The sequence below is a fragment of the Microtus oregoni genome, unplaced genomic scaffold, assembly GCF_018167655.1.
Source record: "Microtus oregoni isolate MIOR12 unplaced genomic scaffold, Mior012 000012F_ref0000307, whole genome shotgun sequence".
In the NCBI taxonomy this organism is placed as follows: Eukaryota; Metazoa; Chordata; class Mammalia; order Rodentia; family Cricetidae; genus Microtus; species Microtus oregoni.
Genome location: NW_024543071.1, coordinates 30,787,995 through 30,803,850, shown reverse-complemented (window position 1 = coordinate 30,803,850; position 15,856 = coordinate 30,787,995). Strand labels below are relative to the sequence as shown.

Sequence of the window (15,856 nt, the reverse complement as noted above, 5' to 3'; positions counted from 1 at the left end):
GGAAGAGGCAGAGGAAGAGGGACAGAGATTGAAGAGCAGAGGAATTCCAGAATGTAAAGACTTTGGTTTTCATGCATGACAGAAAACCCAGGAGCTGCAAAGTAAAGTACTAAGTATAGATGGAGCTTGTATTTGACCACAGTCAGCCTTGCTTAGAGTGCAGGTCTTCAGCAGTCATTCTGGAAAGATGTGCAATAAATGTTAGAACTAGAGGCAGTGGTAGTAGCTATAGCTTGATGTGTATCTAGTTTATTTCATGCTTTGGTGCTTTCGTGTATTTATTCACTTGTTAATAAAAAGCAATTTTACAGGAAACTGTATTATTCTTTATATGAAGAGTCCAAGGCATACTGTACTGAGTTTAAGGCTGGCCTGCGCTACATAGTGACAAGAAAAAAGAGAAGCAGAAGTGGGAGTGGGTAGGGAAAGCACCCCAGACAACAGCTAAGGGCTGCCCCACACCATGCTGTTCTACCTTGTATTGTACTGGGAGGAAAGATCATTTGTAAACAAGTTTAGGCAAATACTAGCTCTTTAAAAGTGTAATTGTAGCTTTTGCAGGAGATGTGAAAATAAGATAGAGTCAAAATATACTTTATTAATCCTTGTTTTCCATTTTTAATTGCCATTTAAGGAAGAAGAATAGAGAATTTCAAACCTCAAATTTAGGTTCAGTTTATAAAGGAAATGTTTACCATTTTTAAAAGTTTTGTTAATTGAATGTACTTCATGATTCCTTTACTTCATCTGACTTTATTCACTTTCCCCTTACTTTTTTTCTTTTAAAGAATGAAAGTCTTGGCCAAGGTACTTTTACAAAAATCTTTAAAGGTATAAGAAGAGAAGTTGGAGACTATGGTCAACTGCATGAAACAGAAGTTCTTTTGAAAGTTCTGGATAAAGCACATAGGAATTATTCAGAGGTGTGTATGTTTATTGGATCCTTTATATATCTCCTTATACTGTATAAAGAAGTATGTTCACAAGCACATTAAATGCATGTCTGAGACTTGATAAAATTTATGCTTTTATTGCGTACATTAACTATGTATAATAATGTTTCATTATGAAATACTTATAGAATATTCCAAATGTTCAGTCCCTGTTAGCTCTCGTGCTCCCCACTTAATGATCCTCTTTTTCTTCCCACCTAACCCTGTTCTACTTTATGTCTTTGAATGTGTGTGAGTTTCATCAGGGCTCTTACAGGCTCATGAGGATTTGTTAACAGAAATATAGTCACCTTACCTGTGGCTCCACCATTAAGGAAACTCCCCTGTCAACCAGTAAAATCCTTAGGGAATGGTGAATCTTGAGCTCCTCCTCCCTGAACAAGTACTGAGGTGCCTCATCTTGTATATATCTGGTCAGATAAACATAGCTGCTTTGGTTCACGAGAGCAGTCAGAAATGAGTCAGTGTTCATACCCCCTTCCTCGTGCTTCCCCAGTCTTTCTCCTACAGTGGTCCTTGGGCCTTGTAGGGCATGGTAGTTAACTTTCCATTGCTTCAATTAGCTCGATGACCAAAAACAACTTATTTATAAAAGAGTTTAGTTTATTTTCACTTGTAATTCCAAAAGGATAAGAGTCCATAATAAAAGAGGAGGCATGGCATGGTGTCAGGAGAAGGAGGTTGACTGATAGCATTTTTCATCCTCATACAGGCGGGGTGGGACAGGAACAGTAAGTGTGGACAGAGCTATAAACTTTCAGAGATCACCCCATGAACTACTTCCTCTAGCAAGACTCACCTAAAGGTCCCCTAACCTTCCCAGACAGCACCACCAACTAGAGACCAAGTGTTCAGATACAGAACCATGCAGGGGACATTTCTTACTCAAACAGTCACAGAGGGGTGATATAGATGTCCTATTTATGGCGGAGAACTTGAGAGTCACTTATTTTCAGTATTAGTTGCTGTGGTCACTGCTGACCACTGCAAAAAGCAGCTTCTCAGACTAAAACGGACAACTAATCTGTGGACAGAAACAGTTATTTTCAGGGCAATTTGCTGGGGATAGCATGTTCATTTAGCAAAACATCTGTAACTTCACCACTTGGGCCTCTGACCCTCCCCAGTCACAAACTTTTGGCCAGGTTTAAAGTACCAGACATGAATTTCTCCAATGAAGCCAGTCTCAACTCTAATCAGAAAGCAGTTGCACCATTTGATATTATTATCTGATTGATCAGTATTGTTGCATACAGGATCCATAGTTGAGTAAGACTGTTGATAACAAATTTGTCCTAGGAGCCAGCACTGTGAGGGGTAGCTATCAGGAGGGAACATGAAGCACGGTTTACACATGTCCTGTGACTAAGGCTTGTAGCTCCTTTAGCAATGGGCTCTTATAATATAGTTTCGTGCACAAGCAATAGCAGTGGTAATTGCCTTTATTATTCTGAGGGCCTCAGACCTCACTGAACAACCACGTGTAGGGAGGTAGCTTGCCCCCCGGCACTGGGATATTTGCCTAACAACCTATGGCTTCTGGGAACAGCTTTACAGACACAGAGAAGATCCCTTTGTTCAAATTCTTGGGGTTTTTGTTTTATTTTTCTTTTATTAGCTTACAGGTTATCGGATTTATGTGTGGCATCTCACATATGGTTAGTTTTTATTGACTCCTCCCCACACCTCTACTATCCTCAATCTTTTCATCTCTAACATATCCTTTCTACACACTGTTATTCCCCTTCCCTTACAGACCCATCTTTTCCTCTCTTGAGCTCTTTGATAGTATCTTGAACTCTGTACTTCCATGTAAATTCACATGCATGAAAAATAGAAGGTAGGATTAAAGAGAGCATGTGATATGTTCTTTTGAACCCCCGTTAGTACACTTAATACTATTTTTCCCAGTTCCATTCATTTACCTTCTCTTTGATTTCACTTCTCTTTATAACTAAATGATATTTCATTGTGTATATGTATTAACATATTTATTATCCATTCATCAGTTGATGGGCATCTAGGCTATTTCCATTTCCTTGCTATTGTGAATATAGCAACGGTGAGTATAGATGTGTAGCTATTGCTAGTAGGATATAGAGTCCTTTGAACTTATTCTTAGATGCAGTATAGCTGGCTCATATGGAAGTTCTGTTTTTAGGGATTGTGTGGAGAGGCATATGTATACATGTATGTAAGGGTGTGTTTGGAGATCAGAGATCAGCTTGGGTATCTTTGTCTATTGCTCCCCACCTTACTTGTTTTAGAATGTATTTATTCTTTTACAATTTCATTCATATATAATGTTCTTGGCTAGACTGATGTTCAGGGCACCAGGCTCTAGGCTCAGTTTTTTCCTATGTGTAGAACATTGTCCTCAACAATAGTCACTATCCAGGAATAGACCCACTATGAACATAGAGTAATAGTTGAACTATAAAACAGTCTCCCTTAATCACTAATCATTTTAGGAAATAATGGGACATTGATAGTACTGTATGTATGAAATGTTAGTTTCTATGGGTATGAATGAAAAGAAAAAAAATAAGCCACTCTAAGACTACTGGATGGTGCTGGGAGAGCAAGAAGAGGGAGACTGGAAGTAGAAAAGGCGGGGTGAGGGCTTTTTGGCAAAGGTAGATTGCAAAGAGTGGTCAAATGATAGTGTAGAAGGTCGTGTCTCCTGTGAGACTGAGGTCACAGATCTCACAAACCAAAGCAGACTAGGTTCTTTGAGAGAAGAAAAGGTAATAGTAAGGGGGAAAAATCAGTGCAGAGCAGGGACAAGCTAGCCTGACAAATGACATTGTATATTAAACAAAAATGATTAGCTGTAGAAAGAGCGGGGATGGAAATATATAGTAAGAAAGCCGACTAGCCGCATGTTCCTTACTTCTGTACTCTAGAGATCCTTTACTAGCTCCTCGAGTTCCAGCAAAATTGTGATTTTCTTTTAATTTTTTTTTTTTTTTTGGTTTTTCGAGACAGGGTTTCTCTGTGGTTTTGGAGCCTGTCCTGGAACTAGCTCTTGTAGACCAGGCTGGTCTCGAACTCACAGAGATTCGCCTGCCTCTGCCTCCCGAGTGCTGGGATTAAAGGCGTGCGCCACCACTGCCCAACTTTCTTTTAATTTTTAATTTTTTTATGATTTATTTAGCTTTATTTTATGTACATTAGTATAAAGGTGTTAAATTCCCCGGAACTGGATTTTCAGACAGTGTGAGCTGCTATGTGGGTGCTGGGAATTAAACCCAGGTCCTCTGGAAGAACAGTCAATCTCTCCAGCCCCCTTAATTTTTTTTTTAAGAAACATCTACGACTGCATGATGAGACTGTAGAAGATTCTAGAATTTTATTTTTTTCTGTAAAATTTATCCTTAAGGTTTATTTTTTTAATTAATTATTTTTACTTTATATGCATAGGTGTTTGCCTGCATGTATGTCTGTGCACCATGTGTGTACCTAGTACCTGTGGATGTCAGAATAGGGCATAGGATCCCTTGAAGCTGGAATTATGCATGGTTGTTGGTGGATATGTTGGTGCTGGGAAAAAACACAGGTCCTCTGGAAGAGCAGCCAGTGCTCTTAACCATGGGGCCATCATCCCAACCTAAATTAATAGGATCTAAAAATACTAATGCACTAATTATTTTTAGTATTGTGTTATAGGTATTATTAAATCTTTACATATAGAGGCTGTTCCCTTTAAACGTAAATACTCAGAGCTTTATAGAATCCTCCTCATTTCTCTTTATTGATTTTATTGAGCTCTACATTTCTCTCTGCTCCCCTCCCTTCTTCTTCCCTCCCCTTCTACCCTCTCCCGTGGTCGCCATGCTCCCACTTTACTCAGATCTTGTCTTTTTCTACTTCCCATGTAGATTAGATCCATGTATGTTTCTCTTAGGGTCCTCATTGTTGTCTAGGTTCTCTGGGGTTGTGATTTATAGGCCATTTTTCTTCGCTTTATGTTTAAAAAACACATATGAGTGAGTACCGGATATTAATCCACACATCTACAAACACCTGATTTTTGACAAAGAAGCAAAACATATAAAATGGGGAAAAAAAGCATGTTTAACAAATGGTGCTGGCATAGCTGGATATCAACATGTAGAAGAATGAAAATAGATCCATATTTATCACCATGCACAAAACTCAAGTCCAAATGGATCAAAGACCTCAACGTAAAGCCACCCACACTGAACCTCACAGAAGAGAAAGTGGGAAGTATACTTGAACACATTGGCACAGGGAACCACTTCCTAAATATAACCCCAGTAGCACAAACACTGAGAGAAGCAATTAATAAATGGGACCTCCTGAAACTGAGAAACTTCTGTAAAGCAAAGGACATGGTTAACAAGATGAAACAGCAGCCTACAGACTGGGAAAAGATCTTTCTCCACAATTTTAAGAATAAGCTTGAAGCTGGGTATAGGGCACTTCTTTAATCCCACTACTTGGGAGGCAGAGGCAGGCAGATCTCTGTAAGTTCAAAGCCAGCCTGGTCTACAGAGTGAGTTCCAGGACAGCCAGGGCTACACAGAGAAACCCTGTAGTAATTAGGGCGGCGGCGGGGCTGCGTCCCCAGCACCCCGGCCGCCTGCACGGCTAGCTTATGCCCGAAATAACAACACACAAACTGTATTCATTTAAACACTGCTTGGCCCATTCTCTTCTAGGCTAATTCTCACATATTAATTTAGCCCATTTCTAATCATCTGTGTATGGCACCCCAAGGTGCGCTTACCAGGAAGATTCTAGCCTATGTCCATCCTGGGTCAGAGCTTCATCCCGGGAGCGGGGCATGGCGTCTCACTCAGGCGTCTGCTCTCGAGAGGAGAGCTGTCGAGACTCTGAGCTCACTTCCTCTTCCTCCCAGCGTTCTGTTCTGTTTACTCCACCCACCTATGTTCTAACCTATGAAATGGGCCAAGGCAGTTCCTTTATTAGCCAATGACCTTCCTCCATCAAAACCCTGTCTCAATAAGTAAATATTTAAAAAAGAATAAGTTTGAAAGGCACTGTACTAAAAAAATGTAATGTCCAACTAAGAGTAAGATATAGGATATTTCTCTTAAGTCAGTATCCTTTTGAATTATGCATACCTACGGACATCACTAAACACAAATCCTTCACATTTCTTGTTTTCTCTTCCCCCCTTAGTCTTTCTTTGAAGCAGCAAGCATGATGAGCCAGCTTTCTCACAAGCACTTGGTTTTGAATTATGGAGTATGTGTCTGTGGAGAGGAGAGTAAGTAAAGCCACTGGCTTTCCTTTGTTACTGTTGTGCCTATCTCAGAGAGTTGTTATTTAGGACTAACTACTGGAGATACCAGTACAGCCAAGGAATTCCAAATACTGTGGAACTTGAAAGCATTGTGGTCTGTTCAGTTATATTCATGAAAAAGGAAACTGGCATTTAAAGTTAAAATGCCAAATACAGTTAATATGGCTTGTTATAATAGCATATAATATAATGATGGATGGAGTATTACAGCTTTTGTGTGCAGAAAACAAATATAAGCTTTTGTGTGCACATAACAGTATAGATTATGGGTAACTCATGTAATCCTGGAACAGCTAGCCCTTTTCAGTACAAGCTTATTTATAGTTATGAGAACAAAGCATATAAATGAGACTGAATTATTAATGAAACTGGTTGAAGTGACTGATTATTGGCACTAGGTAGATTCTTCAGTTTGCTGGAGTATATATATTTACACTGTATAAAATATACTATGATAGATATACAAGTTTGTGTTAGGTATAAATTGTTTAGAGTCCTACCTCTTACTGTTTGGGATAAACTAAATATACAAAAGTGTAATGATGTGTATCCACTAAGTTTCCTTGAAATTAGTACAGTTTACTTCATTTATTTACAGATTGTATCCACAAATAACACAAGTATTTTGAAATTTTGAATTATACGTTTTTAATAGGATGTATACTTGAACTTTATTATTACTTATGTTTTAATGCAGACATTCTGGTTCAAGAGTTTGTAAAATTTGGATCACTGGATACATACCTGAAAAAAAACAAAAATTCCATAAATATATTATGGAAACTTGGAGTGGCTAAACAGTTGGCATGGGCCATGCATTTTCTAGTAAGTAATTGCTGTATTCTTTTTTTAAAAACTAAAACTTGCTGTTTTATTTCATAAAAGTAATATAGTTATTTTATCTTGGCAACCAGAAGTAAATCTTGGAATGAATGCTAAGTCATTCAAAATAATGTTACTTGTTGAAAGGTATTATTACAGACATTATGCAGATAGTAAATCAGCTTTGAAAGACAGTGCTGTTATTCCACCAGTCTTTTGGAACTACCATAGACACCCATATTTTATATCACTTCTCTTGTTTTGCATTCACTGCAGTGGCTGCACCTTAAGCAACTGCTGTCCCATCTGGCAATTGTTACACCTCAGCTACCAGCAGCAGTTACGGCCCGCAAGGGCCACAACCAGGCGGGAATTCTGTTCTCTCAGGCGCAGCTCTAAAGAAAACTTTATCTAGATCTCTTCCCTCTGTAGAACTCAGGATGCAAAGGTTGAGGTGAAATTCTGCTTGCTCAGAGAGGCTGAATAACAAGTAGCTAATTTTCTCTCCTGCTTGCCACTTGCAAAACCAGGAGTCCTGCTCAGCCCTCCCTTTAGAACCCTTGCTACTCAGTTTCTCCCTACCACTTCCTGTCAGCTAATTTAGCCTACTGACCCCAGGTTAATTTTATTTAAACAAATGTAACACGTCTTTGCATTGTTAACAAAAGCAGCAGAAACTAATGTAACACAACTTTACACAGTTAAAATAATATACCACAACACTTCTGGGTTTAGAAATTTTAACCAAAAATTTATAGAAGCATATCATGCGCTGTGATAGCAGAAGACACCTGTGATGTCTGTAGACAGTGTTCCTGAGAGCAGTGTTGACAGTGCTGTGAATACCAGAGTCCCCAGTGGTTAGTGAACATTTGCTGCACTAGAAATAGTCTTTCCTCATGCTGGTCACCACCAGGAAGTGCTTATCGTTTGGAATCTCTCCTTTAAAAGTAACGCTCATTTCAGTGTGGGTATAAATACTGCATCAGTTGAAGTAAGAAACCAACGACTTCCTTTTATTGTCTCAAAGTATGCCTCCGAGTATTTACTGTGCTGTCTTCTGTCTTCTTTAAATCTATGTTGTAGCTTTGGGCATGTTATATGCACACGTACGTATTTACTGCTGTTTGAATGCATGTGCATTTAACTTTAATAGGAAGAAAAATCCCTTATTCATGGGAATGTGTGTGCCAAAAATATCCTGCTGATCAGAGAAGAAGACAGGAAAACAGGGAATCCACCTTTCATCAAACTTAGTGACCCTGGCATTAGCATTACAGTTCTACCAAAGGACAGTAAGTTCTGTGCTGATCACATTTGGCTTTCTTAAGTTTTATTTGGGTGGTACCATAAAAATCATACTGTTAATTTTCCTTTAATTCTAGTTTATTAATGTTCTTGCTTACTAATAACATTTAGCTACTACTTGTAGTAGTTTAAATTAAGTTATAGCTAAATTGTGACCATTTCCAGTTATTCTTTTGTTTAACCATGTCACCATAGACTGTGAAATTATTATTGTGTGTATATGTGTGTATGGGGGACCTGCATGTGCCAGAGCACATGTGTGGAAATCAGAAGATAACTTAGTGGGAGTTGGTCCTCTCCTACTACGTGAGTTCTCAGGATTGAACTCTGGCCTTTGAACTGGCTGCAGGCACATTTATCTACTTAAGCCATATTGCTTGCTGTATCTTACCTGGTTTTCTACCTTAATTTGTACAGTGATGTACAATATTCTAGTGTAGTCAAGGCTACTTAACTTTGATGGCTAACTCTGCAGTAAGGACAATGATAATAGGATAGTAATGTTGAGAGGAAAATCTTTCTGGGTTTTTAGATCTTGGATTTATTTTTTGGAATGAGAAGTTAACAGGACCTTATGCTGTTTTTACAAATAAACTTGAGGCAAGTTCTGTTAAAAAAAAAGTTAAAATAGAAAAAAATCTATATGGTAAAGGAGAGAGGAACTGATGAACTCTTTAATCTCCATGCTGTGTGGAAAGCTGTCCATATTGTTTTACCAAAAGGAGTAATGCCCTCATTCCCTGTGTCAGAATTCCATAAAGGAGAATTACCCCTCAGCTTCCTTCCTTAGCTTTGTTCTTTGTTGTGGAGTCAAGAACTGCAGAAGCTTTATTTGGGGAACTCCGTGAATGAATCTTACCCAGTCTGTCAATTCCATACTGAGAATATCTTGGTATAATTTAATCATTGTCTGCTGTAAAGATGTCTGTTGGGCTTTGTCATAATGGCCTCTGACCATCAATAATGGCCTCTGACCACCAGTGATGTGACAGTATTTGTATCACTTATATGTTGTAAATATTTTTTAAATATTGAGAGCCAATTTTAAGGCAAATTTTGTATATTTCTCTCTGTGAGAGAGAAACAGGACTAATGGAAGGTAGTGAAAATGGCATGCCAGGTAGACATTTCAGTTTAATGAGAGAAGTTTAGTTGATCCAAAATTCATTGCACATGATCCTAATTCCAACAACTATTAAAAATGGTATAACTGTGGGGAGTTACTCAATCTTTGTGGATCTTAATTGTTAAAGCTAGTTACTGAAGTAAGATTTTAAGGATCATTCAACTCAAACTTAGCAAGCATGAACCAGACCAGTCCTCTACAACCACAAAAGACTTAATCATTCAAATAAGTTTGAAAACTGTTCACATAGAAAACAATGGTTTGCGGAGCTTTTTTAACTATAGTTGTTCCTGTTTAAAAGTTCTTCAGGAGAGAATACCATGGGTACCGCCTGAATGCATTGAAAATCCTAAAAATCTAAATCTGGCAACAGACAAGTGGAGTTTTGGTACTACTCTGTGGGAAATCTGCAGCGGAGGAGACAAGCCCCTGAGTGCTCTGGACTCGCAAAGGGTAAGTGTGTCCAGCCTGGAGGGACAGGCTGACTCTTCAGGGTTCTTTCACATGGTGTGGTATTTCATAGCCCATCATATGATTGTGAAAAGAAGGTAAATAAAAGTGCTATAGAATTCATTCTTAGCATTCGGTTCTTTCATTGCAGAAGTTGCAGTTTTATGAAGATAAGCATCAGCTTCCTGCACCTAAGTGGACAGAATTAGCGAACCTTATAAACAATTGCATGGATTATGAGCCAGATTTCAGGCCTGCCTTCAGAGCCGTCATCCGTGATCTTAATAGCCTGTTTACTCCAGGTGAGTACTGATGGGGCCATCTCATTGATCACTGGCTTTCTCTCTCTGTTGTTTTTTTATTTTGCAGTCCTGTCTAAGAAAGTCTTTCATTTCTTCCATTCATGTGAATGCTATACCTGTTGTGCTTGACTGGACGGTATTTTTAAATAGATCTTTTCTCCTTCCAAAACCTAATTTTATTTACTTATTTGTCTAAACAAGAAAACTTAATCACAGAAATGCAGCGTGAATTCTAATTGGTATTAATAATAAAAGCCTGGAGTTAGATATTAGGGGTTGAAAGCCATGAGGTCAGAGAAGCAGTCTAGCCAGCCACTAGAGAGACCTTTTCCCTCTACTGAGTCCTCAGACTGAAGGGGTGACCCTGTCTCTACAAATCCTCAGACTGTATGCTCAGACTGCATTCTCAGACTGCAACTCCAGACTGCATCTGAGCTCTTGTCTCTTCCTACCTTTTATTACTCTTATGCTCAGCCATATCCCTTCCTGTCTCCAGCTCCCTAAAACTGGGATCAAAGGTGTGGGATTCCCAAATCCTGGGATTAAAGGTGTGAGCTATTACTGCCTGGTCCCTAGTGGCTTAGCTCCGCACTCTGATCTCAGGTAATCTTTATTTGTTAAAATACAAACAAAATATCACTACAACAAAATTTATTGTCTGTGTATGTCATGAGAGTTTTAGAATCCAATATACATTTAGTTTGTTAGTTAATGAGAAGCATGTTTATTTGATTACATTTGTTAATTTGGCTGCATGGAGTTTTTAACATCACCCCTTTTGATTTTTCTAGTTACCATCTATTTTATAATTGACTTATTTTTTTAAATATGAGGTAGACTTATTTTTGTCTGTCCCTACGTCCTTTAGAATGCTGAGGTAAGTGTATGCCCGTCCTATAGTTAGTCAGCAACACATCTTCCTCACCGCAGGAATTGGAATAGAACCTTACTTCATGAATACCGAAAATACCTATTTTGGAGTAATTTACCCCTTGAAAACCTATCTTGAAAGTCTGGGTAATAAAGACTCCTATTAATATAATCTAAATAGTTTTGAGTTTCCCTGTGTGGGGGGCAATATTATACAGGCTGTTGTAATAGGGGCGGTGGGCCGCTTCCTGCCACCCGGCTAGCTTTACCTGAAATAATTACACGGAAACTGTATTCTTTTAAACACTGCTTGGCCCATTAGCTCTAGCCCTTACTGGATAATTCTGATATCCCGATCAACCCATCTCTAATAAACTGTGTAGCACTGGTCTTACCGGGAAAGATTCAACATGTCTGACCTGGTGGCTTGCTTCATCGCGTCTGCCTGGGAGAGGGGAGCATGGCCTCTGAGCTCACTTTCTCTTCCTCCCAGCATTCTGTTCTGTTTACTACACCCACCTATGTTTTAACCTCTGAGGGCCAAGCAGTTTATTATAATTAACCAATGACCTTCCTCCATCAACAGGCCACATATTTCTGCATTGTATTGGCAGCAAAACTCTCAAGCCACAATAGCAGCTAAGGTGCTAAAGGCATCTTCAGACTGGCTGTCTCCTGAGGTCAGGATGCTGATGTTGTGCTGCTCCTTCTTTGTAATTATGGTGACCGCCTGGGAACAGGTGTTAATCGAAGCTAGTGACAGAGCTGCGGACATGACTTCAGTCCTGCTACCCCGGAAACAGAATGCTAATGAATTTCCCCCTCAGTTTACCTTGGGAGGGAAAAGCTGCTTGGAGAATAAACACAGGTGGTCTTCAGGATTTAAATGAACCCTGAGACTCCTTTCCAGAATTGCTGTGTGAACTGTGTCTCATTATTTCCTTGTCTCCATGCTGGTCCAGAGAGATAGTTTATGCTGGGGTTGGACCCCGACACCTGTGTTAGTTAGTATTCCAAACTCATTCTGCTTCTTAGCTTGAATATCTATCAGTTTACCCTGAGAATGTACTTGCTAACTTAGTATAGTGTCTTTCTTCGTTTTTACAGATTATGAACTACTAACAGAAAATGACATGCTACCAAATATGAGAATAGGTGCCTTAGGATTTTCTGGTGCTTTTGAAGACAGAGACCCTACACAATTTGAAGAGAGACACTTGAAATTTCTACAGCAACTTGGCAAGGTAAACTGTATATAAGTTTTCAAATAAAATTTAATCATGCATCATTTTATTTGGGAATAAGGTGACTTTGGACTAGAGCTGATCAATCCACTTTTCACAAAAATTTTAAGGGGTATTTGTAGAAAGAAAAGCTTAATTGTTGGATATTAGAGAATTTTTCTGTTAAATAAGCACTTTACTGGAAAATACTCCAGGTCCTTGGTAACATGCAATGCACAGTCAACATCTTCTATGAGGATGGGCCATAAACCAGAGTCCTTCCCAACTGATTGATTCTGAGTCTCTTGTTTGGAAGGGGAAGTTTGTAGTTCATAGTAGGTTAGTGCAGTAGAGAAGGGAGCACACAGTGTTCTGTCTGCCTTTCTGACTTTGTCTTGGGAGAAATAATCTAATTGTTTACAGCCTTGAATTACCATGTTCCTCAAAATTACCATGTTCCTCAAAAGAAGCTCCATTAAAAGGTTACCCAGTCACACATAGTCTATATAACAATCAAGATGAAAAGAGACCCAGTGCTTAGCAGGCCCAATTATAGTGGCAAGCTCTTTTGTTTATTTATAGAGATCTAAACCATATCTCATTAGAAAATTAAATTTTGGCACAGATACAACGTGAAGGCCTCACTGGTACTTGGACCTATATTTGAAGTTTCAGTTGAGCTTTCTTAAAACTAAACATTGATAGTTATATTAAAATTAGCCTAATTGTATTAATAACTGTTGTTCCTTTTTATTTAAAACTCTTGGGAATATTTGAAGGAATACAGCAATTGAGAAAAAGAAGTCTTTGTCGTGGAAAATTCATTACCTGTTGCTGTGCAGCAGGTTACTCTGAAACGTGCCAGTTTCTTTGAGGTGGGGTCTGGGGACAGTTTATCTGGGTTGCTTTGGATCAAGGCATCAGCCAGGCCTTGAAGTTCCTTTTGAAGGCTTCTTAAGAGGTCTCTTCCTATCTCACTAATATGATTATTGCCAGGCCTTCTTCCAAGCTTACATGGATCTTTGTACAGGGCTGACTCACAGAGTGGTAGCTGAGAGCATATACCCAAGGTGGAAGGCGTGTTTTTATACCATGATCCCATATAATGTTTCATTACTCTTGGTAATATTACAGTACACAACTAACATTTCGTAGATCATAGAGGCCGTTTCATTCCCTCTTCCTTTATTACCTATTCACATATCATACTATTCTAAGTTAGGAAATTATACTGTAAATATGAAAGTAATTTTTTCATTTTTCAATGAAAAAAAGAAGTATAGGAAATTTAAAGCGCTTGTTGGTAGTCACACAGCAAGATGGAAACAGTTCTGAGACAAAAGCTTGACTCCATGCTCTTCCCAGTGTCACATGTGTTTGCTCTTGTGTGAACGTGCTTCAGTTACAGCATCTTCTGTAGTCTTTCTTTTTTCAAATCATATGCCATGAAGTTTCAAAAGTATACCTTTTATTCCCAGAGGTATTACTGTGGTCACATAGCCAAGACCCATTTATGAGAAAGGGAAAGTCAGTCTGACTCATTCCTGCACTGCTGACGAAACCATCTCAGTTTGTTATTTGGTATATACAATATTTTATGACCATATCAACTAGTCATTGAATTATTGAGTATAATTAGTGAGAACAGAATAATGAAAATCTTAAAATAATTTTACCTGTGATTCTGTATACACTGACTTTTCCAGTGTTTAGATACAGTTTTTAAGAGATACTATCATTTCCCTTAAAGAATTCTCTTGGTAAGATCTAAGACTTTAGTAAAATTTTATTAGCTTCAATTGCTAATGATATCTTCAGCTAACATCTCTCCTCCCTCCCTCCCTCTATTTTACTATCCTGGGGATTAAACTCAGGGTCTCACGTGTGCTAGTCAACTACTCTACCACCAAGTTATACCCCCACCTCCTTTTTATTTTGAGACAGGTCCTGCCTGGTTGTTAGATCCTCCTTCCTCAGCAGTCTAAGAATCTGATAAGAGATATGCAGTACCTCGCTGAACTTACTTCCTTTTATTCCATCTCTCCTAAGCTTATGAAGAGCATGGATGTGCGAGCATTTGTGTGATTAAGACCTTTTGTGTTAATTAGTTTGATTGTAGTGAAGATTTATAACTGTGTGTATGTATATATTTAATCATCACTTTGAAATTCACATGTAAAACCATAGTTAGCTATTAAGGTCAGACCTTTCAAGCCTGTGAAAGTAAGTTTAAAGGGCACATTAGGAATCGGGCAGCCTTGGAAGGGTCTTAATTACTTTCACAACTGGAGTTTTTTTGAAACCGTGCGGTTGATATCACACAAATATTAGAGCTTCTCTTGCGTGCCCTGTGTTGCACTGGCACTCAGAGTAGTGAGAAGAAGTGGGGATGAGTATATATCCATTTCAACCTCAGTGATCACAGGCTCCTACGGCTTTTATAGGACACAAGTTGGAACAGATGTCAGACTTGTAATTATTTATGTTTGTGATCTGTTTAATTATTTTTGGGATGTCAGCTGGTGTTGAAATTGTTCAGATCTTGTTTGGGCGGCCATATGGTTGAGATTTCATGGTTGTCTAGCTTCCCTGTCATAGCTAGAAGTCACCTTCTCAGAGCAGACTTCCTGGTCTTCTGGCTCTCAGGTACCCCTCCCCCATGTTCTCTGGGCCCATGTTCTCCGGGCTGCAGGAGTCGTGCTATGGATGTGTCAGTTAGGGACAGGCACCACAGTGAGTCACGTGGGCATTCTGCCATGGTCTCCTGAGAAGACTCTGGTGAGGGAGAACTACGCCGAGAGCTGAGCTGGAGCACAGCATGTGTCATGGCGAGCAGTGGGATGCGGCGTGATGTATCCTAAATAAGGAGTTGAGTGTAGGAATATCACCTGTGGCCATTCATTTTTTTAAAAAAAAACTTATTTAACTTTATTTTGTGTGCATTACCATCAGATCCCCTAGAATTGGAGTTATAGACAGTTCTGAGCTGCCTGTGAGTGCTGGGAACTGAACCCAGGTCCTCTGGAAGAGCAGCCAGTGCTCTTAACTGCTGAGCCATCTCTCCAGCCCTGCTTGTAGCCATTCTTGAGTCAAGCAGACTCTATTAGTTTGTATTTGTCTGTATAATGAAATACCATGTTATGGATGGATGAACATAACAAGTATTTATTCTTCACAGTTCTGGGGGCTGAAAAGTCCAAGGGCAGAGTTTGGTTTCTAGTGAGGGCTCTCTGCCTGGCCTCAGAGGGAAGCTTCTGGAGTTATTCTTGTTCTTCCTGTATAAGGCTACTCCAAATATAGTCATATTAGGGATTAGGTTTCCATTGTGTAAACTTGAGGTCACACATACCTAGTCAATAACAGTCCTTATTCACTGTTAGCATTATGAAGGTACATTGAGATAAAGGAAAAGTCTAATTCAGTCTATAATTCATCTCAGAGAAATTGTTTATAGGTTTACTACCCAGTTTTTAAAATAACACTTCCATTCCTTGCTCTGAAATTTGTCT

At 39.0% G+C, this 15,856-nt stretch overlaps 2 protein-coding genes across 3 annotated transcripts in view; one reads left to right on the top strand and one right to left on the bottom strand.

Moving 5' to 3' along the window:
- Window positions 1–15,856, top strand: part of Jak2 (Janus kinase 2) — a 63,781-nt gene that overhangs the window by 38,373 nt on the left and 9,552 nt on the right. For both annotated transcript variants that reach the window (XM_041661302.1, XM_041661301.1), the window contains exons 13-19: window positions 789–923; window positions 6,123–6,210; window positions 6,944–7,071; window positions 8,225–8,363; window positions 9,804–9,955; window positions 10,104–10,254; window positions 12,232–12,368. In XM_041661302.1, the coding sequence (XP_041517236.1) occupies window positions 789–923; window positions 6,123–6,210; window positions 6,944–7,071; window positions 8,225–8,363; window positions 9,804–9,955; window positions 10,104–10,254; window positions 12,232–12,368 (930 nt within the window). The remainder of the gene's footprint in view (window positions 1–788; window positions 924–6,122; window positions 6,211–6,943; window positions 7,072–8,224; window positions 8,364–9,803; window positions 9,956–10,103; window positions 10,255–12,231; window positions 12,369–15,856) is intronic.
- Window positions 6,891–15,856, bottom strand: part of Insl6 (insulin like 6) — a 32,081-nt gene continuing 23,115 nt past the window's right edge. The window contains exon 3 of the mRNA XM_041661303.1: window positions 6,891–6,990. Within this exon, the coding sequence (XP_041517237.1) occupies window positions 6,954–6,990 (37 nt within the window). The 3' untranslated portion in view covers window positions 6,891–6,953. The remainder of the gene's footprint in view (window positions 6,991–15,856) is intronic.